General features: G+C 41.7%; 1 protein-coding gene across 1 annotated transcript; it reads right to left on the reverse strand.

The window, feature by feature from the left end:
• Nucleotides 1-1884: 1884 nt before the first annotated feature.
• On the reverse strand, nt 1885-24074 carry LOC149299725 (nucleoporin Nup37-like). Its single transcript, XM_089486229.1, has 9 exons — nt 23919-24074; nt 16209-16333; nt 15997-16069; nt 15704-15798; nt 11337-11427; nt 4094-4275; nt 3862-3912; nt 3081-3174; nt 1885-1998 (listed from the first exon to the last, which is right to left on the reverse strand). The coding sequence occupies exons 1-9, from the start codon at nt 24072-24074 to the stop codon at nt 1885-1887; spliced, it is 981 nt and encodes a 326-aa protein (XP_089342355.1).
• Between the last annotated feature and the right edge of the window lie 82 nt (nt 24075-24156).

The raw sequence follows: 24156 nt of genomic DNA on the forward strand, positions 1-24156 counted from the left end.
CCACATTTGCTCAAACACAACAAATATCAAAACAGTTATTTCTTTGTAAATTACATTTAGTTTGACAAATTGAGAGCACATGGTGAACTTGGGTAATAACACTGAGCTAGTCCAGTTTGATTCCCAATAAATTTGCAAATTCTTGCAAACTAATAATAATAAACCACCGTGAAAATAGTTTTATTTGAAGGTTGTACAAATTAACTAAGTTAATCAACACACATATACATTGTACAGTTTTAATAAGATTTTGGGTGCAGAACGGAACATGGTGTAAGATTATCTATAATAAACACAACAAATTTCTATGTGCTACACTCTCTCTATTAACAGAAGGCCAGTAATTGATTATAATAATGGTATGCTGACTAGGGCTGAAACAACTAATCGATAAAATCGATAATCGATAATGAAAATCGTTGTCAACGATTTTCATTATCGATTAGTCGAACCGATTTTTATCGATTATAAAAAGAGGTTTTTTTCAGAGCAAATGCTCTGAAAAAATCCTCTCCTTCTATAATCCGACCTCAAACAGAGATCGGATTATAACACCAGAATCCAGATCCCCCGCAACGCTGCAGGGGACCTGGATTCCCCTCACTGTCGGCCGGTCTCTCACTTCCGTCTCTCTCCCCCCTCATTTACACTGCTCTGCCTCCTCCCCCTCCCATACACCACTCTGCCTCTCTCCCGACTCCCTGGTGCTTTGAACCTCCGTTACTGACAGGCACTTTCACTGCAGCTTCATAGAAGCCTCAGCGTAAGTGAAGGGCAGTAATGGAGGCTGTCTGTGCGCATCGCGCAGACCCCCACCGGCTGACAGAGAATCATCCTCTCTGTCAGCTGGTGGGGGTCTGCATTGCACAGACAGCCTCCGTTACTGCCCTTCACTTACGCTGAGGCTTCTATGAAGCTGCAGTGAAAGTACCTGTCAGTAACGGAGCCGGGTAGGGGGCATAAAACATATCTGGGGGTAAAAGATATATCAGGGGTCTCAGTTGCATATCACTGGCATATAAGGAGTATAAGGCATATCGGGGGCACAGTGGCATCTGGCATATAAGAGGTATAAGGCATATATGGGGGCAGAGTGGCAAGCTGGGGGTCAGATGTGCATAACTGGGGGCAGTTTGGTAAATAAAAGAAAATATAAACAAGGCTTTTTTTCTCATAGTTTTTAATTAATATGAAAAATAGTTAGCATATGAATTAATATTTACTAATAACTTTGTATTAAAACCTAGTTTGAGAAACACTGTTTGGGTTCTTGTAGCTTTTATTATTATGTCAGTAAAATAAGAAGGTGAATAGAGAGAGAGGCCATTGTGATAAAGAGATGAAAGTGTAAATTGTACGTTTTTTATTACATTATTTTAAATTTTAAAAAAAAATTCATTTTTTTATCCGATTAATCGAAAAAATAATCGGCCAACTAATCGATTATTAAAATAATCGTTAGTTGCAGCCCTAATGCTGACACTAAAGTTTGATAATCAGAGGTATTCAGATTCTGCCAGGTAAACTAGATTTTTTATTGTAAAGGCTGTCTTACAGGGAGATGTAGCACAGTTGGCAAAGCAACGGTGCTTTGAATAATTTACGAGTGCCATAAGTGTGTAATGTTTTTCGGCAAATTTAGCCATGAAAGTAGAGTAACCTAACACGCGACTATCTCGAAATGCTAAACGCAGCTTCATTGTTGCGTTTTTTCTGTTTTAAGTAATGCAATGGAGACCGGTTTTTGTATACATGTATATATTTATTGTTTTCACACATGTGGAACTTTACAGTATCCTTTGGTAAAGTATTAGAAACTGATAACAGTAAATACATTAACACAGTTATAAAAAAATACTCTTTTGTAAAGGATTTCTGAAATATTTACATTTCTGTCACCCAGAAAAAAAGCTTCCGGTAACCTCCAACAGCACAAAGAGGAAGTGTTCTGTGCCAGGTAAGTCCAGATCCCACAAGAGCAGAACCGGTGAGGATTGGCTGAATGAAAAAATAAATGTGCCTGATGATAAATATGATACATATAATGGACCACAAACTATAAAGGAAAAGTAGGGTTAACACAAAGGAAGCATTAATGACGATAATACCCTATTTGAATTTATATTAAGGAAAACCAATTACCAAGGGATAGTAGTACTACTGATGCTACCAACTATCTTTATATGCTGTCATAACACAATTTCATCAACTGTAAAATAATCTCATTCATTAAAATTACTTACAATCTAAATAAACGTATATTGGTATTAGCTCCCCCCCCCCCAGGTCATTTTATATATTTGACACTTAACTTGTGAAGCAGACTTGGAAGAATGATATTAATGTGAATTTGTGTAACCCACCCTTGCCATCACCTTAATGACGATTGAAATAATGTGCTGCTTGTATAATGTTTCTGCTACATTTGAAAATCAATACAATGTTCGGCACAGAATGTTCCTGTGTATCAATCAGAAAGTGGTAACTAAGTATTCACATTAGGACAGTGGGAACCATATTGAGGCTAGGCACTCTGACTTACCACAGGATCAAATGTAGATATTGATCTAGCTGCTTTAATAAAATAAATACACCCAAGGAAAGCTGACAAACTAAAACACCCCCCAATTCTTAGCCTGGCTCAGGAAACGTTGTAGTATCATGCAATCCATTAATCAAGCAAATATACCACAAGGTCACGCATTAAACTTGTTTTATTCACCCGATTTTAAGCAACAACAAGTTCATATAAGATTCAGATTTTCTGTATACATCTATATATTAAATGCAGCATTTTTGGATTGATTCTAGTTCTGTTCTATTTTTTGGTTCACTCAGGTGTGTGTTCACACTACATAAGCCCTTTGTGAGCAAAAAATAAAATCACAAAATGGGCTTCTTGTTCCAAGACAGCTAGACTTTACAGCATACAACTGAGCACTTGCTCATTTTTCTGGCCCTACTCAGATGCTTTCTACAGGCTTCTTCAAAAAGACTTCCAAAATTCAATTTGACTATTTATGTTTCTCTGCAAAGCCACTAGAACCACTAGTAGCTGAAATCATTAGTGATCGCATTACCTGTGGGTGTCCCAAGTGATGAATAAGAAGCTGGCTGTTCATTTTTCCTGGACATCCAGTGGTTGCAAACAAATTTTCATTACATCTGGACCACCTAAAAATACAAATCATGCACATGATGTATAAGAACAGTAATATTGTATAATGTTTGGCAAAATAAAAACTATAATAGACATTTTCTAAATAAAAAAGGTAACGATTATAAAAATTTAGTTTTGTTGCAGAATTATATAAATTACCAATATGTAGTACTATTGTGCAGCACATCAGACATACAGGTGTAAAACATGTGAACTACAGATTTCCAAAAATGTAATTTATTTTATGTACCCTGAATGCATTTTCTCACACTCTTAAATACTGTTCTTACCTTTATATTACCAAGCACTGTGAGAATGTGCTGTTCCAAACAAAACATTACATGTACACTCTAGCATTTTGGGCACATCCAGCTCAGCAGATCTGTACTTTTATTATTTTCTTTGAAGGTTGGATCACATAAAAAACAGTAACTTTAAAATTTGTGCCACATGGCAATTAATAAAAAATGTTATTAAATGTGTGAAAAAATGTCTCTCTGCATTTAATTATAAAAGAGATACATTCAGTACCTTAATTACATATATATAAGGGAGGTACAAATATCACCAGGTGGGGAAAATGTCAAAAAACCAAGCCATGTTTGTCATTTGAAAACTTCTTCCTTTCATATGCTGAATTTCTAGCTCTTCACTGGATAGATGTATAGATTTTACATCAAACACCCCACAGTAATTTGTACCTGAAACATCTTGCTCTATCTGCATGGACAGGCTTATTATCTTGAGGGTAACTGTTTAAAAACAAAAAATTAATTGATTAAAAAAGGAAACAGAAATAAGAAAATGAATCCTGTTTGTAGGACACAAATTAATGACATCAAGAACAATTTTACAATTATTATTTTGCATCCACAGAATTTAGATCTTTTTAATAAACTTTGCATTAAAGGCATAAACAAATTGGTTAGGTACCTGGAGCGAGGCATCTCCCAAATTATCCAGTCATTTCCAGCTACTGCCCCTACTCGGAAAGTGTTTTTAAAGCACCAATCTGCTGACATCAGAGGAACCTGCGTAGACTCAAATGACAGAATGGCCTGGTGTGCAATAAGATCATAGAAACGGATAACTCCAGTCTTTTCTGCCACCATCAGCTATAAAAAAAAAAAAAAGATCTTAAAATTCAGTACATGTTAAAGATCTTACAGTTTTCTTAATAGTTGAAGCTCATTAAAATGGCACTAATGACATATTATTAAAGATTAACAATACAGCTACATTTCCTGTCATTTTGTTCCGAAGATGATGCGTCCCAACATGCATCTAATATCCTGATGGTTGCTCTTTTTTTAAATCTTTGTAATATGTTTTATAACAGATGCAGAACTCCTACCACAGGAAAGTAACAGCAGAGAGTCATATGCTTTGTCATTTATTGTCAAGCTTATCTAAAAACTCATATATATATATATATATATATATATATATATATATAATTTTCAAATACATTTATGTTATTACAAGATGGTTTTGGTTGGTGTGTAGAACAAAAAAGTTAAAATCATTTGATATTTTCACTTATGTGTGCCATGTGAATCAATATGCGGTTACTGGGATGCGAACAGTGTTTTTCAAGCACCTATCACCAGAAAGTAACATATACAGTTGTGTGAAAACGAATTTCAAGTTTTTGGCTAAATCATTTTATGGAATATAAAGAGGGGGTCTGACAGAACAAATTATACTACAGTTTGGGGCAGGGCTCGACAAATCCCAGGCGCCAGGTGATAATTACCGTATTTTTCGCTCCATAAGACGCAGTTTTTTTCCTCCCAAAGTAGGATGAAAAATCAGCCGCGTCTTATGGAGCGAAGATGCAGGCAGGGAGGGGGGGGGGGCAACGATATACCGTATTGGCTCGAATATAGGCCGCACTTTTTTCCCCCACTTTAAGACTTTAAAGTGGGGGTGCGGCCTATATTCGGGGTCTAGCGCCCGACGCCCGGGACATGCAGTCCCGGGCGCCGGGCAGGCAGCGGGGTTAGGATACAGATCCCCCGCAGCGGTGCAGGGGACCTGCATCCTACTCCCCGATACGCTCAGACAGCCTCCCCTGCCAGCACTTCCCACGGGGGGGGGGGGGTGCCGGCACGGGAGGTTGTCTAAGCGCATCGTGCGGATGCGTTTTACCTCTGCACCCCCCGCGGACTTACCGGAGCAGACTCCCGGGTGTCTTGCGGGGTCGGCGGGGGACGTCTACGCAATACAACTTCCGGTGCCGGATGTGCCGCACCGGAAGTTGTATTGCGTAGATGTCCCCCGCCGGCCCCACAAGACACCCGGGAGTCTGCTCCGGTAAGTTGGGGAGGGGGGGGGGCAGAGGGGGACAGTGGCAGCGTATCTCGGGGAGGGAGGACAGTGGTAGCATATCTCGGGGAGGGAGGACAGTGGCAGCGTATCTCGGGGAGGGAGGACAGTGGCAGCGTATCTCGGGGAGGGAGGACAGTGGCAGCGTATCTCGGGGAGGGAGGACAGTGGTAGCATATCTCGGGGGGCGGGGGGGGCAGAGTGGCAGTATGTTTTTTGGTGCTTTTTTAAAGAAAAAAACTTTTTCTTTAAAAAAGCACCAAACTTTTAGGGTGCGGCCTATATACGGGGGCGGCCTATATCCGAGCCAATACGGTACTCACCAAAAGTGTCCCGGACAGTCTCTGTCTCGCTTCGCCGTCCAGGGGAGGTCTTCATCTGGAGACCGCCGCCTCTGTCGCCGCCTCTCCTCTTCTCTGGTCCGTTGCGACGGCTAAGGGCGGACTGTATGGAGAGGACGGGGGGATTTGACGCAAGCGCCGTGTCACGTATGGCGCCGGCGCATGCGCAGTACGGCGCTTATAGTCCAACTACACTTCCCATCATGTCTGACCAGCTTTTTTCTGTGCAGGCATGACGGGAGGATGATGTCCTTTTTTTATAGCCCATTTTTTAGCTCAAAATATTTTTTCCTTTTTTTTCTCCTCTAAAATCTAGGTGCGTCTTATCAGCAGGTGCGTCTTATAGAGCGAAAAATACGGTATGTCCTGGCACCTAGGTTTTTGTGAGCCAAACCGGTGGCCGAAACACACATTAAAAAAAAAAACAAAAAAAAACGGGCGAAAATAATCAGCGTCTCTTGTATACAAAAGCAGCGTCTCTTGTGCTAGAGTGGCCACAGGAAGCAGGAAACCAGAGGAGTCACATGACTGCTATGTTCCTCCTCCCAGTCGGCGGGACAAGAGAAGTTTGTGCTTAGAGACAGAGATAAAAGCAGCAGGGCCCCTATGGAAGTCTGCGTGTGAGAGATCTGCAGTGCAGATAAGAGGTGAAGGAGGGTGGGTGTATGAATGAGTATATGAATGAGTGTGTGTGATAGCATGGTTGTGTAAGTGGGGGGAGGAGCATGGTACATGGGGCTCTAAGTGATGTGCAGCATCAATACACAAGGGGGGGGCAGCAAGCAAGTTTTCAGCATGTACTCCTATCATGTCAAGTCAGCCAGTACATGCTGGAACCTGGGTATGTCTGGGCAGGACTGTGATTGGTGTTAATCAATAACTCGAGATTGAGTGCTGGGGCAAGGTGTGAGACTGAGTGCTGGGGCAAAGAGTGAGTGCTGGGGCAAAGTGTGAGACTGAGTGCTGGGCAAAGTGTGGGTGCAGGGCAAAGTGCTAGAGCAAAGTGTGGGTGCAGGGCAAAGTATGAGTGCTGGGGCAAAGTGTGAGACTGAGTGCTGGGGCAACGTGTGGGTGCAGGGCAAAGTGGGTGCAGGGCAAAGTGTGAGTGCTGGGGCAAAAAAAGTCCTGGCTCCTAACTTTTTAGCTGGCTCCTAGATTTAAAACAAATTTGTCAAGGCCTGGTTTGGGGTTTGTTTAATTTGTTTGATGTGCTAGTTAATCAAACACTCAATCTTCTTGTAAAGACACTTAATGTTGGCTTTTGCCATCAGAGTGATGTTGCCAGCTCATGAAGTTCCCAAGCCCTGTCATGCCACCTTCCAAAGGACATTTCTGTTGCTGCATATCTTTCTGGAACAGTTTACACAGCCATTTGTAAGGATCAGGGGCTGCACTAAACCACAGTAACCACAGTGCCATACTGATCACACGAATGCAGTGTGGGACAGTAATAAATCTTCCCAGGATAGCCATCCTTTCCAAATTTCTTAAAACGAAGGATCAGCAGGCCTCACATGCATAACCCAACCATCAGAAACTGGCCAAACATGGATTTCATGACGGATGTAGCATCGCAGAATATTGCTCATTTAGAGTTCTCCAAAAAAAACAAACAAAAAAAAAAGGATGCTCGAGTTCTGAAATAATGTTCTATGGATAGATTTTGGGCAACATACCTCATTAAGTATAATAAAAAAAGCAAATACTCCATACTAAATATTAGTATACTAAAAAAGCAAATATTCCATACTAAAACCTTGTGAAAATGGTTAAGCATGGTGGTGGTATTGTCATTGTTTGGGGATGTTTCGCTGCAGGCTGCCATCGTTGTAGGTCCCAGGATTTCTGTTTTGTATGAGAGAATTCTTCAGGAGAATATCAAGCCATCTATCTCTCCCTAAATCCCACTGACATGTTGTGGCATCATCCAAACAGTTCATGCTTGAGAACCCACAAATGTCACTGGGTTTAAGCAGGTCTGCATGGAAGACTCTTTTACATAACGCTATAATAAATCAGTATGCCACCGAATAAGATCATGTACTTTTGTGTACGAAATATTTTATTAGCTTTATTTCAGCTTGATAAAACCACAGAACAAAAAAGGGGATTCAGAAAATGTTCCCATGGAAATTGCAAAGTAATCTAATTTGCATTGGGAAAAGTTTTCCATTAATTGTTCCAATTCAGCTTTTTTCTCCCCAAGAACTAAGTCACTGTTGCCAACGTAAATATATATGTATTGTAATAAGAAAGGCTGTTATTGTTTCTAGCCTACAAATTGTTACATGTGTTAAACTAAAAACTCATCCTCATATAGGCACGATATGGTGCTCTAAAAAACTTTCTAAAGGGAAATTAAATTTTACGTATATACAGTACTGAGCAAAAGTTTTACACAGGTGTGAGAAAATGCTGTACATTAAGAATGCTTTCAAAACCAAACATGTTAAATTATAAATATTTAAAAACTATTAACAAAATGAACAGCATGTGAACAGAATAAATAAAACATTTGGTGTGACTACCCTTTGCCTCCAAAAAAGCATCAATTATTCTAGGTAGACCTGCTCAGTTTTTGTTTTTTTTAAGGAACTCGGCCGGCAGGTTGTTCCAAACATCAACAACCTTAGTTGCTTCTCTCTTTTCATCATGTAATACCAAACAGATTTGATGATCAGGCTCTGTGGGGTTCCAGGACTCATTGTTCTTCTTTACACGGAGTATAATCATGTTGCAGAATACATCTGCCTGTACTTCTCAGCATTTAAGAGACCATTTATTCTCCATTTGTAGAAATGCACCCCCCAAACTTGCAGGGATCCTCCACCATTTTTCACTGTTGCCTGCAAATACTTAAACTGCCATTTTTCTTCACCTCAGTTCCTGTGTTTCCATAAATAACTTAGTCACTTGGCCTTGTTTCTATGTCAGAGGTATGGCTTTTTAGCCACAAGTCTTCCATGAAGACCACTTCTGACCAGACGTTCCTGGACAATAGATGGTTGTACCAGGGTCACACTGTGTAGCGACAATGCTGTGCGACAAGCATTATGTGTCTTTCATCAGCTGCATCAAGTTTCATTGGCCGACCACTGCGTCTTCGATTCTCAAGATGGTCCCTTTCTCTATGCTTCTTCAAAAGAGTTTAGAAAGAATATCAGGAAACCCCTGTCTACGTTTACATTTCTGCCTGCGAGACTTTGCTGATGCACTCTTTTTGCTGTGCTCAGTCTTGCCATGCCATGGTGTATGACCTTATTTGTGAGTGTGGCTGTTCCTCACCCAGTTTTATTTCTCAAACACAGCTATTTCTGTTTCCGTTAATGGTTGTGTTTTAACAGACATAGTAAATTGATGATCATTAGCACCTCTTTGGCATAATAGTTTACTCGTACACCTAACTATATGTCTACAAAATCTCTGTGTGAAGCGAACCTAGAACAATTGGTGCTGTTTTGATGGCAAAGTGTGATTGATTCAATTTGCATTTTTTTTTGAGTTACATGTATAGTTTTGAAAGTATTCTTCCTTTACAGCATTTTTCACACCTGCCTAAAACTTTGCAGTCCAGGATTTAGTTATTACTCAGGTAGGTGTGTCTAAAATGGTGTTGTTTGTTAATTATGCAACACCTTAAGACCAGGGCTCGACAAATCCCAGGCGCCAGGTCGCCATGGCGACTCAGAATGTTGTCCTGGCACCTAGGAGTTTGTCAGCCTCTTACATCCACAAAAAAAATGCCCCCGCGTCACCACGCGGGGGCGCTGCTGTCTGCCCAGGAGTCTGCCACAAGTGTGGGGACCTGACACATCCCCCTGCTGCCTGATCGCTCCATGAGAGCGACAGGGCAGCGGTAACCCCTTCAATGCCGTGATCGCGGCATTTTAGGGGTTAATTCCCGTTTTGTACGAACCCCCCACAAGCCCTTTGATGACTCCTGTAGGCATGGAAGCCTACAGCAATCATCAGAGAGACTCCCCCTGCAATGACTGGTTTATAGACCAGCAATTGCTTCCCAACTGCCAGAGGCAGCTTCAGGGACAGGGGGAGAGGGTTCTTTGGTCTCCACATGAGTGTGGGGATCAGCCCCAACACCCCCTGCTGCCTGATCGCTCCATGAGAGCGACAGTGCAGCGTTAACCCCTTCAATTCCACAATTGTGTATAACACATTCGTGGGATTGCATGGGGTTAACATTTGTCCCCACAAGCTTGTGGGGACTAAATATCAGTCAATGCTGTGCTCCAATGGAACATCAGCATTGAAAGCGTTAAAAAAATATATATACCGTATTGGCTCAAATATAGGCGGAACTTTTTCCCCCCGCTTTAAGTCTTTAAAGTGGGGGTGCGGCCTATATTCGGGGTCTAGCGCCCGACGCCCGAGACATGCAGTCACGGGCACCGGGCAGGCAGCGGGGTTAGGATACAGATCCCCCGCAGCGGTGCAGGGGACCTGCATCCTACTCCCCGATACGCTCAGACAGCCTCCCCTGCCAGCACTTCCCACGAGGGGGGGGGAGATGCCGGCACGGGAGGTTGTCTAAGCGCATCGTGCGGACGGTCACCGGCTGCGGAGGTTGTTTACCCGCATTGCCGCAGCCGGTGACCATCCGCATGATGCGTTTTACCTCTGCCCCCAAGTCTTACCAGAGCAGACTCCCGGGTGTCTTGCGGGGCCGGCGGGGGACATCTACAACTTCCGGTGCCGGCACATCCGCTGAGTGCTGGCACCGGAAGTTGTATACGCGTATTGCGTAGATGTCCCCCGCCGGCCCCGCAAGACACCCGGGAGTCTGCTCTGGTAAGTTGGGGGGGGGGGGGGGCAGAGTGGCAGCATATCTCGGGGGGGGGGAGGACAGTGGCAGCATATCTTGGGGGGGGGGCAGCATAGGGGAAATAGAGTGGCAGCATGTTTTTTTGGTGCTTTTTTAAAGAAAAAAACTTTCTTTAAAAAAAGCACCAAACTTTTAGGGTGCGGCCTATATCCGAGCCAATACGGTATATCCAAAAAAACAAACAACAAAAAAAACCCAGCACTGACCTGAAAGTCCAGGGTGCTTCCAGGTCAAATGCTGTGAGTTTAGTAAGTGGGCGGATGATGATCAGATCACTCCTAACCAACTGTTAGTTTAAAAAAAAATCCTGGCTCCTAACTTTTTTAGCTGGCCCCTAGATTCACAACATATTTGTCAAGCCCTGCCTTAGACACACCTGGGTAATACCTAATTTCTGGACAGATAGGTGCGGCTTGAGGAGAGGGTTAAGGAGCACTGCTAAAAGATAATAATAATACTAATAATAATAAATTACTGTAAAAAAGCCCCTGTTAGACTTAATATTTCCAGAGCCTTTATTGAAAAACAAAATACAAACTACAGGTCATTTTAATAAATATAGCTATGCTAAGATCAGCAATGGAAGTTCACATTTATGGTGTGGAAGCCTGAGCAGGTCAGTGTGAATTCTAAACTGTTATGGTTATTTAACAGATAAAGTTCAAACCTTAAAAGGTTCTTCCGGATGCCAGGCCACACTCATTCCTGGAGATCGTAACATAAAAACAGCAGTCTGGTTTCCTGCTAAATCCCAGATTCTTGAAGAACAACAAAAAAGAACAAAACATCAAATGTATTTCATGTATAAAACATTTTAAGTCAGTGTGTATTAATTACATGCTAATAAAATAAATTATCTAAAATATAAATATGGTAAAGAGATGTATTGTCACTTCAAGAACAAAAAAAAACAACCCTATGTTTTACATACACACACACATTTTTTTTTGCCCAGGCAACCAGTACAGAATCCTGAATTTGTAGTCACTTCAGAGGATAAAACTTTCTAGGCCCAGAAATCAGTGAGGAAAAGTAAAGGTTTCATGTTATTTACTTTATTTCGATCTGCATATTTTATTAAAGGCCATATTTTCTCCTAGTGAAAAATGAGTGCAGCGCATGCACATATATATTTCTGATGAAGTGGCTCACTGCAGAAAAAACTTGTGGACACCTCTGTGCTAGGTTCTATAGCTAGAGGCATTAGTAGCAGAAAGATGGAGGTGGTTCTGCCACTTGACAGTGCTCTGGTCAGACCTCACCCAGAATATTGTGTACAGTTCAGGAGACCCAATTTCCGGAAGGATACCGACACTCCGGAGAGTGCTCTCAGAGGAGGGCTACAAAAATGGTTTGCAAAATAAAAATATCAGAGAAGACTAAATGATCTATTTAAATATATAAAGGGATTTAACAAAGTAGCAGAAGGAATTTTATTTCAAATGAGGGAAAACGTTTGAACAAGTGGTAATAATCTAAAACTAGAAGGGTCTGAAGCTTAGATGTAATGTAGGCAACTTTTACTTTATTGAGTGGGTGTTAGATAAGTAGAACAGCCTCCTGGCAGTAGCGCTAGAAGTTAATACAGCGTCAGAATTTAAGCAAGTATGGCTTAGGCATAATTGTCTCCTAAAAGTAAGATGAGACCAAGGACTAATTAGAGTTTGAAGCTTTACATCAGGAAAAAAAAGGGGAGACTAAATGGGCTGAATGATTCTTATGTACAAGCAAATTCTAACTTTCCATTTTTAAACATATTTATGAAGTTTACATCTAGGGTTTGGTAAATTGGCAGATTCACTTAAACCAACATTAAAATCTCAGGTAAAATAGTTGAAGGGACAAATATGTTCAGGGAAAGAAAGATGGAAAAAGGGCAAAATAAGGCAAATGAAAAAGCAGACAAGTAGAAAAGCAGGAACAATGTGTGGAGTAAATCATTCTCTATTCCTTGCTTATTGTGAAATTTACACACTAGCCTGTATATAACAAAAAAGGTTTTCAGAACCTGCTTCTCCGCAGTTGTCTATGAACTATAACTCCTGCGATCCTTTGACAACTCTCTACATCTCAATTAGGCAAGACTCGTAGAACTGACTTGGCAGTAAAGTTAGCAAAATTTTATAAAGCGAAGCTGCAGTTGAAATTAAGGCACATTACAAGAGAAATGATATATCTGCAGTTAAACGGGATAAGAGCAGGATAAGTGCACGCTGACCTTTTGGAAACACTCAATGTTATTTTAGAATGTAACCAGATTTTAGTATTTGGCAACTGTTTTTCTTTCAGCGTCATAATTTAAACCATTACTGAACGGACGAGTAGTAATTAGTAACAAATGTATTAATGTACTTTACACTTAAGGGAAAGTATATACCGTATTTGCTCGATTATAAGACGAGGTTTTTTCCAGAGCAAGTGCTCTGAAAAATACCCCTCGTCTTATAATCGAGGTCGTCTTCTAATCAGACCTTATTCTGCTGGGGCCAGGCTGCTTACCGGGCTTTGGTCGCGAGCAGCGTCGCTCCTACTAGCTGCAGGAGAACAGGAAGCTAGCACAGTCCTCACATAACTCTGCCTCCCCCCTCCTTCCTCTGGGGGCGGGGCCAGAGAAGTTGCTCGCACAGCCGGACCCCTGCAGAAGTCTAAGAGTGAGAGATCTGCAGTTCAGGTAAGGGGGTGGGGGAGGGTTTTTGCACAAGTATGGAATGAATGAGTATTTAAATGTTTGTGAATGAGTGTGTGTGTGTGTGTGATAGCATGGATGCGTAAGGGGGGTGGTAGCATGGCATAGGGAGGCTGTAATCACACTACTATCATCCACAGGTTCCAGCATGTACTGGCTGCCTTGGCTTGATAGGAGTGTGATTGCTGTTAGCAATTATATATATATACCTCCAGAAATGCATTTTAACCCCCTATATGCCACTCAGCCCCATGATATGCCTTTTAACATAAGGCATATCATGGGGCAGAGGGGCATATAGAGGGTTAAAAGGCACATCATGGGGCAGAGTGGCAAATAGGGGGTATAAGGCATTTCTGGGGGCAGAGTGGCAAGCCTGGGGGCAGATGTGCATAACTGGGGAGGGCAGGTTGGCAAATAAAAAATATATATTTTTCTCAATCATAGCTTTTATTAAATATGAAAATTAGTTTACATGAATTAATATTTACTAGTAAAACTTTTTTTTTCCTATAGGGTAGTCTTATATTCAGGCTTTTTGTTTTTCCCCTAAATTAATATTTTTATTTTGGGGGGGGTCGTCTAATAATCGAGCAAATACGGTAGTTAAAGGGGCTAAAATTCAATATATTTTACATGGGAGAATTCCCCTGTTGTGTTAACAAATACAGTGAATACATTTCCAAAAATGTGGTGCTATTTTAACAGACTGATGCACACTTAGCCAGACTGATGTAAATTCAAAAACACGGAATACTCAGAGTTTTTTGTCCCCGACAGTCTCACCAAAGAAGAACTAATAATAAAGAACTTGAGTACTTTATTATTTAACCCCTTAAGGACAGAGCTGACAATGGCTGTTTTAACATCTTTGCGGTGTTGCTGTTTAGCTGTAATTCTCTTCTTTCATTTAGTGAAATTACATATAGGTTTTTTTTGTTTTCAGAACAAGACGGTATTTAAATACCACTATTTTGAGCTTAACATCTAATTTACTATTAAAAAAATAAAATATGTTGAAAAACCTTTTTGACTTTTATTTGAAAAATCTGTTACACCTAGACACCCCAGGATATTCTAACGCTAGTATTTTAACTTGTTCAGTGCATTAATTCTACGAATATAGTAATTTTTTTGTGTTTCTTCAACACATTTTACTTTAGGTATGAATTTAAGGCTCACTACCAAACATGCCAATATGTGCCCAGCCTCAAGCTGGGATATCCAAAAACTGCAGACCTCGAGGACTGGTGTTTTGCATGTCTGTTCTAATGTAATTTTATGTTCTCCAAAAGGTTCCACACTAAGTACCCCAATCTGATGTTCACTAACATCAGTATCAATGTAGTTTCTCTTGTCACAATCTCTGTGCAGGTCTCCTCCAAAGCCTTTTGCCTTAGGATGTGTTCATGGCAGCTATGGTTTTAATAATCCTAAAGCATTACTAAAAATGGAATGTGAGCCAAATTCAAACGGAGGTAAAATAAGCACAGGAACAAAATAAAGATGTCTGAGAACAACATTTATGAAACGCAGCAATTCTTAAAAATACAGTTGTTTTCAGTATTGGCAACTGTAATCCAAAATGATCTGTTTGTCTTCCAATACAAAGTCTTTATGGGATATTTCAGTAAGTACAAAATTTAAGGCAAGTGTTCTTAGTAACAGAAAATATTTGTTTCCTTGCATTGAATACAGAAATCCTTTAACTTACCACAGTGACCATAACAAAAACATACACATGTAGAACCCATTAAGCTGAAGCTAACACGTGCAATAGATGCCAAAGCCTCAGGCACCAGCCACATGAAAAAAAAGACAATTATGTTCCATACTTTCCTACATTCCAACTTGGTCCAACAATATCACCACATTACAGCATTATCCTGGTACTGGACTGACTTATGAATGCCGTGTCCATGATTTTCAATGCATATAATTGGTTATCCAACAAGTTAATTCCACTATGGTCTGTTGTGGCTAATATGGCATCTTTGAAGGCAGACCATTTTTAAAAAGATCTTCATGCTTCAAAGTGTTATGTCAAGATCCTCTTTAAGTGTTATGGACACTTCAATACAACTTCAACAACATGCATAGACAAATAAATAAAAATGCCCTAGATATTATCAAACTTCCAAGCTTATACACAAACCTGATTATTATTGTATTTGCTGTAAAACAGTACATTTTCACATTTCCTTGGGCCTTTACTACTAGTACTGCAGCAAGGCATCATGTGTTGCCCAATTCAACTAATTAACTAAGACTATATTAAGCAGCAGTTTTGCAAGGGGAACAGAATCTAATTAACATTTCAGTATATAATTATTAGCAGTGTTTCCTACCTGCATGTGTGGTCATCACTAACACTTGCTATATCGCTTCCTTCGCTAGAACAAAACACAACATCATTGATGTAACTTGAATGGCCTTCTATTATCTGCCAAGAAAAAAAAAAATAAGATGATGGACCTTTGAGAAAAGATCTTGAATATAGCTCTACATCCCCCTTTGTTTACTTTATAATGTATATATAGTTTTAATCGCATGACAGAACATGATATCTTCCATGATTTTGTCATGGAAAAATAAGAACACAATGGCGTTTAGGTCATCATTATGTACCTTACATTCTCACCTTGTACTCATTTTTGTCTTGAAAATCTGAAGTGAAGACTCTGATTGTTTTGTCACCTGCTGCAGTGCAAAACCTACAGTAAAGATCACAACCGATAAAGTGAGAGAAAAATATATTTGCCAAATAGAACTGATAGATACATTAGAATTGACATCTTTACTACTGGGTTTTTATGTAAAAAAAAAAAAAAAAAAGTATAAACAAATACACACCTTAGTAAAGGAGATAAAGCATCACACCTTGTTTCTGGGCTCCAGGCAATAGCATCTACTCTTACCCCATGATGAAAAGTTTTTAATGTCTTAAATTCTATATCTTGCACTGTAGAATCTTCTTCCTAGATTTTAAGTGACATTTACTGTTAATACACTTTTATAAATGCCCAGAACAAAACCTAAAAATTCAGCTCCTGGAACAAGTCTTTTACCCGCAAACTACATATTTCTTTATGCTGACAGGTGTTTTCTCCATGTTTCTGCACATTAATGGTACCCCTCTCTATAAAGAGAGGTAAGTCAGTAAAATATATTGTCTCACTTAATATGGAATTGGAACATTGCATTACCTTAAAGTTTTGTGTCAATTTCCTGTTGCCCGAAATAATATAAAAAAATGAATGTATTCAATACTGGGCAACAAGGTAAGAATATCCTGTACACACACATATATATATATATATATATATATTATATCTTCAGCCAGACTGCACAAAGGCATTCACGTGGAAGTAAAGCACCTGCTGTCTACTGAGCTGGTGGTACATTAGGCATTAGAACCCTTGGGAATCCTTGTCATACTTGGCATAGTAAATAAACTTTGTTATTAGAGATGAAATCTGGGATTAATAAAGTCAGCGTAACATTTTCATGTGTTTCCAAAGGGCCTTGCAAGCACATGTAATGTTTTTCACACACTTAAAGCTACACAGGGAGAACGATTAAAGAAGGCTGTGTTCCCTTCCAAATTAATATTTCATACTGATATGTCCAGGATCATGGCAGGCTATGTTCTTTTGGCATTTGAATATATTAAGAAGTACAATTCAATCTTGTGAAGGCTTACAGTTAATATGTTTTATTGAAAGTTCACTTGACTTACCAAAGAAAAGATCTCAAATTTTCTGTATCATTTAACAATACAACTAAGCAACCAAATCAAACACAGATGCTGAAAACCCACACATCCTAAGCAAGAATGGATTGACAAGGCATAGCTGGTATAATATAAGAAGCATGGCTACAAAACAATGTACTGAAAGAAATATATCTATTTGGATTAAGAGGCTGATATACAAAAAATAGTAATTTTACTTACCGTAAATTCTTTTTTCCTTAGTGTAGTGTCAGTACCACGGGGTGTCGCTCTTCCTGGGACAAGGACCTAGAACCGAAGAGGTTAAGATACCTCCTAACCCCTCCTACTCCTCCCTATAAGAGCCCCGGCAACCCTCATACCTTCAGAAAGTACCAAGAAACACAAGATAGCTTGCAAAAAATAATTTTAATACAAAAATGCACAGGGAGGGATATATGTACTGACACTACACTAAGGAAAAAAGAATTTACGGTAAGTAAAATTACTATTTTTCCCGTCGTGTAGTGTCAGTACCACGGGGATATAGCAAGATGACCCCTCCTGGGTGGGGAAAAAAAACGGTCACGAGGTAACTGCCTGAAGCACCTTACGCCCGAAGTCAGCATCAGAGGAGGAGAAGATGTCTAGCCGGTAATGCTTGATAAACGTGTGAAAGGAAGACCAAGTAGCTGCTTTGCATATTTCTTCTGGAGATGCCGAAGACCTTTCAGCCCAGGATGTAGCCATAGCTCTGGCGGAGTGAGCAGTAATGCGGGATGAAAGAACCTGACCACTGAGAGAGTAGGCTAAGCGAATAGTATCGGAAAGCCATCGAGATATCGTGTGCTTGGAGGCCGCATTGCCTGTGGATCTACCAAAATAATTAACAAACAATTGATCCATGGAGCGGAAAAAAGCAGTGCGGTCTATATAAATTCGTAGAGCTCTGTGGACGTCTAAAGTGTGCCAGAGTGATTCTTCCGGAGTTGAAGGAGACGGGAAGAAAGAGGGCAAAATTAATGGCTGATTGACATTAGCTTCAGAGATAACCTTGGGCAAAAAAGAAGGTTTAACATACAGGACGACTTTATCTTGGTGGAAAATAGTAAATTCTGGAGCCGCGGAAAGAGCTTGAAGTTCACTGAGGTAATGGCCACCAAAAAAGCCGTCTAGAGGGATAAAAATTTTAGAGATACCTCTTCCAAAGGTTCGAATGGTTCAGAGCAGAGTGCTTGGAGGACCAATGACAAATCCCAGGAGGGAAAATGCGAACGTCTGGGAGGCCGTTGAATGATGGCAGCCTTAAAAAAACGTCTGACGAGAACTTGGGACGCCAACTCCGACAGGAGAAAATGACTCAGGGCTGAAACCTGTCCCTTAAGCGTCGAGACTGTGAGACCCGCTGAAAAACCTTCCTGCAAAAAATCCAGAACAGAACTTGTGGGGGGAGAAGAGAAATCCAAACCTTTGGAGACACACCAGTGGAGAAATTTATTCCAGACTCGAAGATAAATAGTGGACGTAGATCTTCATACTGAACCCAAGAGGATTTCTGACATAGAATTGGAAACGCCTCTGCTCTGGAGGATCATCCTTGCAGCAGCCAGGCCGTCAATCTGAACTGCAGAAGAACATCCTTGGACAGGTTCTTGTTTTCCAGAAGATGGGAGGAAACTGGCAGCTCCCATACTGAAATCGCCATACTGAGCAGCTCCGAAAACCAACTTCGATTCGGCCAATAAGGGAGAATAGCTAAAACCCTGGCTCTGTCTACCCGAATCTTTAGGAGGATCCGAGGAATCATGGCTACTGGAGGAAACACATAAGCCATCTTGAAAGACCAAACCACTGACATTCCGTCTAGCAGGGGGGGATTGTCCTGCCTGTAAAGGGAGGCGAAAACTGGCAATTTCCTGTTTTGTCTGGTCGCCATAAGGTCTATATCTGGTAGGCCGAATCTTTGAACTAGGAGAGAAAAAATGCTCTTGTCCAGGGACCAGTTTGCTTGGGAGCAACGAGATCTGCTGAGATCGTCTGCCAGACAGTTGTCTACTCCTTTGATATGTGTCGCTGCTAAATCCTCCAGTTTTCTTTGGGCCCAGCGCATGAGATGGTCTGAAAGGTCCTGTAGCCTTGGAATCCGAGTGCCACCCTGTCTGTTTATATATGAGACTGTGGTGGCATTGTCGGACTGGATTCTCACAGCTTTCCCCCGTAATCTTGGACCGAAGGTCTTGAGTGCCAGGAACACAGCTTTCAGTTCCCGAAAGTTTGATGATTGGGCTTGATCGATTAAGGACCAACTGCCCTGACTGCAGAGGTCGAGTAGATGAGCTCCCCAGCCTACCTTGGAGGCATCCGTGGTGAGGGTGATCCAATGACGTGGTAGAAAAGATCGCCCTTGGGTGAGGCGCTCCTTTGCTTTCCACCAATTCAGCCGGAGTAAAACCTCCCTGGATACCGTGAAGGTAACATCTAGATCCTCCGGTCTCCTGGACCACTGTTGTAGGATGTCCCATTGCAGGGGTCTCAACTGCGCTTTGGACCAGCTTACTGCCGGAATACACGCTGTAAGACTGCCCAGGATACTCATAGCCAACCTGAAGGAAAGGGTTGGATTTTGTTGCAGAAAGGAAACCTGATTCTTTATCTTCTTGATCTTGGAGCGTGGGAGATAAAGTCTCGAAGAGACGGAATCCACTATGAGCCCCAGAAACTGGATCTTCATAGTTGGAATCAGGTTGGACTTTTTGTAATTTATGATCCAGCCGTGTTCCCCCAAGCATCGGGTCGTAAAGCTGAGATGTGCCCGGAGCTCCTGAGAAGAACTTGCTTTTAGCAGCCAATCGTCTAGATAAGGGACGACTGTGATCCCCTCTTTCCGTAAAGCCGCTGCAATAGGAGCTAAAAGCTTTGTGAAGATCCGAGGAGCTGACGACAGGCCAAAAGGGAGAGCAGTAAACTGGAAATGACGAACTCTTGTCCCGACTCTTATGGCAAACCTGAGATATTTCCTGGAGGCTATGGCGATAGGCACATGGAGATAGGCATCTTTTAGGTCTAACGTAACCATAAGGTCCCCTTGTCTCAACAGGCGGGTAACCGTGAGAATGGATTCCATTCTGAAGTGACGGTAAGGAATATATGCATTGACTTTCTTTAAATCCAGAATTGGACGGAAGGACCCATCCGGCTTTGAGACCAGGAAGAGACGGGAATAAACTCCCTGAAACTCCTGATACTTTGGAACAGGCTCTATGACACCCTTTTTTAGAAGGGTAAGGCTTTCGGCCAACAGTGCTGAGTTCTTCACCTGAGAGGGGTAACACGAAATCAGGAACAGAGGACGAGGAAAACTGGAAAACTTTATCCTGTACCCGTCCGCAATGATCCTGAGGACCCAGGAATTGTTTGTGGTTTGCCTCCATTTTGGTAGGAACCATTGCAGACGACCTCCAACACCGTCAGAACTTCCTACCCTCTGGTTTCTTAGGGTGTTCCTGAAACTTTCTCTCGTGTTGTTTACGAAAGGCTTGAGTCTTGAAAACTGGTTGAAAAGGCCTGGAAGGTCTATACTGGTATCGCTTGTTCCATCTGCTTTTCCTATCCTGAGGAAGTGCCTTTTTAGTATCAGACATGTGTCTGATCAGTTCCTCCAAGGAAGAACCGAATAGCTTGGTTCTTTCAAAGGGCAGATCGCATAGAGTAGATTTGGAGGCAGTATCTGCTGCCCAGGAACGTAGCCATAATGCCCTTCTGGCAACGGAAGACAAACCCATGTTACGGGCTGAAAGCTTAAGGCCCTCTTCTGCAGCTTCCAGCAGGAAGCTATTAGCCAGTGTCAGGTTTTTAAATAGTTTAGATAAACCTTCATCCATAGATTCTGAAAGACTGCCCTCTAAGGACTGCAACCAGACACCCTGCGCTTTAGCCACAGATGCGCTAGACAACGCCACTTTACACTGGAATCCAGATGATTGGTAAATACGTCTGCAAGACGTTTCTGCCCTCTTATCCATAGGATCCTTAAGACCAGCCACTTCACTAATGGGAATGGTCGTACGTTTGGAAAGCTGGGCTATCTGGACATCTACTTTAGGGATATCTTCCCATTTTTCATCGCCCTGAAGGTAAAAAAGCTGCTTAGAGTGCTTTGATATAAAGGCTCTTTTGCCTGGATTATTCCACTCTCTATACATGAGATTCTGCATGTGAGATAACATGGGCAACCCTTTGGGGTGCGCTGACAGGTCTGAATCCTGAAAAAGCCGTGAGACTTCCTTAACAAATTTACGCAGCTCCTGTGGAGGAAAATTGGTCTCATCCTCTGACTCCCCACTAGATGAAGCTGAATAGGATGAACTAGAAACCTCCCCAGAGGATAAATCAGAATGAGGGGATAATACCCTCTTACGTTTGTGGGATTTAAGTTTAACGGGTTCCACAGGTGTAGCTGCTGCTGCTTTAAACGTTTCAAACGTTTGCGCCAGGTTGTCCTGGAACCAACCTAAAAAAGACTGCATGTCTTTTTGTTTTTCTTTTGCCAAACTCTCAGCAGAGCAGGCATTGCAAAATTTCTTCTTACAACCATCCGGCAACGGAGTGGCACATTCAGTGCACGATAAATGTTTGGTTTTACCCACAGCCTTTTTTGGAGCAGGTGTAAAAGATTTCTCTTTATCCGGCCTATCTGGTGAAACCGGACCAGACATCTAATATAAAACACAAAAATTTTTTTAGTAGAAAATATACAGGGCAGAGGATTTGACAGGGTAAGATTAACCAAATCCTACCTTACAACTCCTCAATCCGTGTGGGGGGGCTGGTGACACGGAAATCCCAGTGTTGACAAGCTCCTCTGCTGTCAGACTGGGCAGCACAGCTATATATATGCGAAAACCAGTTAGTTTTCGCGCCCTGAACAAGAGAAACTGAATCACGCATGCTCAATAGCGTGTCAGTACTCTTGGTGGAACGCAGCGCCCTCTGGCGTGCGTTCCACCGCTGTGCGCATGCTCCAACCTGCCGGCATAAGAGCGCGGCGTCTAAACGGCTCCGTAACGTCCGCCGGGGAGCAATCGGAGGGAACCCCCGGACACAACCCGTGTGCCCCACCACTGAAAAAAACAAAAAAACAAGGTCCGTCCCTGACAAGGGACAAGGAAAGAACTGAAGGTATGAGGGTTGCCGGGGCTCTTATAGGGAGGAGTAGGAGGGGTTAGGAGGTATCTTAACCTCTTCGGTTCTAGGTCCTTGTCCCAGGAAGAGCGACACCCCGTGGTACTGACACTACACGACGGGAAAAAGATAGCTTATTGATTTTCCATGGGTGGTTTTAGACAATATAATTTAAAATCCATGACTTTTTCCATATTAATATATTCACATTTTGGGTGTGCATTTATTAAAACCAAACTTGTCTTGTTTAAAAGGGATAGCCTAATGCCCCTGGTAGCCCTACTATAGAATAACACATATTAAAGAACCTTTTGTGAGTACTTTAATATGCGAGAATAAAAAATAAAATAAAGCAGTTACCTGACACAGAAGAGGCTGCCATGCTGCAGCAGCAGCCCCCTCCTCCAAGACTGTTCTTGATACTAATTGGCTGCTCAAAGCAGTCAATCGGGAAAGTGCTCCCCCTGAAAGCAGCCCTTTCCACACATGCGCACCAGGGTCTGAACAGAAACAGAAGCTGACTGAAGGAAAATATATCACGTACAAGGATGTGATCAGCTGGCCATTTAGCTGGGGGGTGGCAAAAGGGGCAAAGGCATTTGCCAGCAACAGGCTTGCAGTGGGAAGCAATATGAGACAAAATTAAGCACCTAATGGAAAGTGTCAGCATCTTATATAGTGCCCAAGTAGCCACTAAGCATGCTCCCGCCAAAGTTGGGTGTGAGGCCTTTAAGAAAAGCTCTGCCGGTATATGTGGGTAAACGAACAATGCCAAGGCCCAGAGCAGTGGTTCACAGATCGCCTCCTCCCACAGCAGCAGGCAGCCATCGATGGATCAAGCCAGGATAGTAAGGGATCCCTGCACGCAACACCGGTGAACTAAGACCACCACAGGATTCTGTGAGCTGCAGCAGGTGGACAGGTCCCTAATATGTGTTCAATGCGTGTTTTATAGTAGACATAATGTCTGTGGTGAACAACATCATAGCTCGCTGTCCAGATCCACATCACCCAACTGGACACTCTAATAAAAGTCTATTGAGGAACAGACTTCAGTAACAGTGTCATAAACTGTCAGCTGAGTGTTGTGTATGTGCAGGAGAAGTTACCTAAAATATCCCACGACTGACAATAATTGCAGCCTCCAGGTCTGCAGATAAAGGATGTTTATGGGAACAAAATTATTTCTTTATTATTCAGTTTGGGTTTTTTGGGGGGGTCAATTCTAAACTACATGACTGTATATAGGCTAACAGCAGTATATTTTATCCTCAGGGAGGATATTATTTTTTCCATGCTAACTGCTGGCAGGAAAGCTCTTCCACTACAATCAGTAGGACCATGTTCTGCATAACCACCGAGGATCTGCTGATTTAAGAGACAAATGCATTTGAAATAACTGAATGCAGACTCCTATGTCTACAGGCCTGGCAGTGCTGTGGAGCGTCACCAGGCAATGTAAACAAGGGTTTCTAAGTGAAACTCTGGTTATTTCACCGAAAGATCAGTGAAACACAGTTTGCGTTACATTTCTCTGAGGGGAAAGAGAAACAGGCATGGCTGCCCTTTAATAATTGTGTAACTCACAATATCAAATATATATATTTTTTTTCATTATTTAAAATGTTTATGTTCCAGTGAAGTGTTTTTATTTACAACTGTGCACCTACCTGAAATCGGCATGAAGCTATAACTACATAGCTATTTCCTCCATATGCAATTAGTGACCCAGCTTCCCCAGAATCAAAGGGGTTGAATTCCACCACATGGACATAGTCTTCACAGTCCACTGTGTAGGTAGCACTCCTGGATACGTCTTGCTTCATATTCCACAGTTACAGGGCATCAAACAACACTGGAAGAGAAATGTAAAAAGACTAATAACCAGGAAGATGAAAATACAAAATC

Source organism: Sceloporus occidentalis, unplaced genomic scaffold (assembly GCF_023333645.1).
Source record: "Sceloporus occidentalis isolate IW3139 unplaced genomic scaffold, rSceOcc1.0.p SCAF_28, whole genome shotgun sequence".
Lineage (NCBI taxonomy): Eukaryota > Metazoa > Chordata > Lepidosauria > Squamata > Phrynosomatidae > Sceloporus > Sceloporus occidentalis.

Bases quoted from the DNA above. Each gene is read 5' to 3' on its own strand.
- LOC149299725 (XM_089486229.1), bottom strand. From the start codon at position 24,074: ATGAAGCAAGACGTATCCAGGAGTGCTACCTACACAGTGGACTGTGAA. The intron at 16,070-16,208 runs GTGTGTATTTGT...TCTTTACTGTAG, and splicing joins GCTTTATCTCCTTTACTAAG to GTTTTGCACTGCAGCAGGTG. The intron at 15,799-15,996 runs GTGAGAATGTAA...TTTTCTTGGCAG, and splicing joins AAGACAAAAATGAGTACAAG to ATAATAGAAGGCCATTCAAG.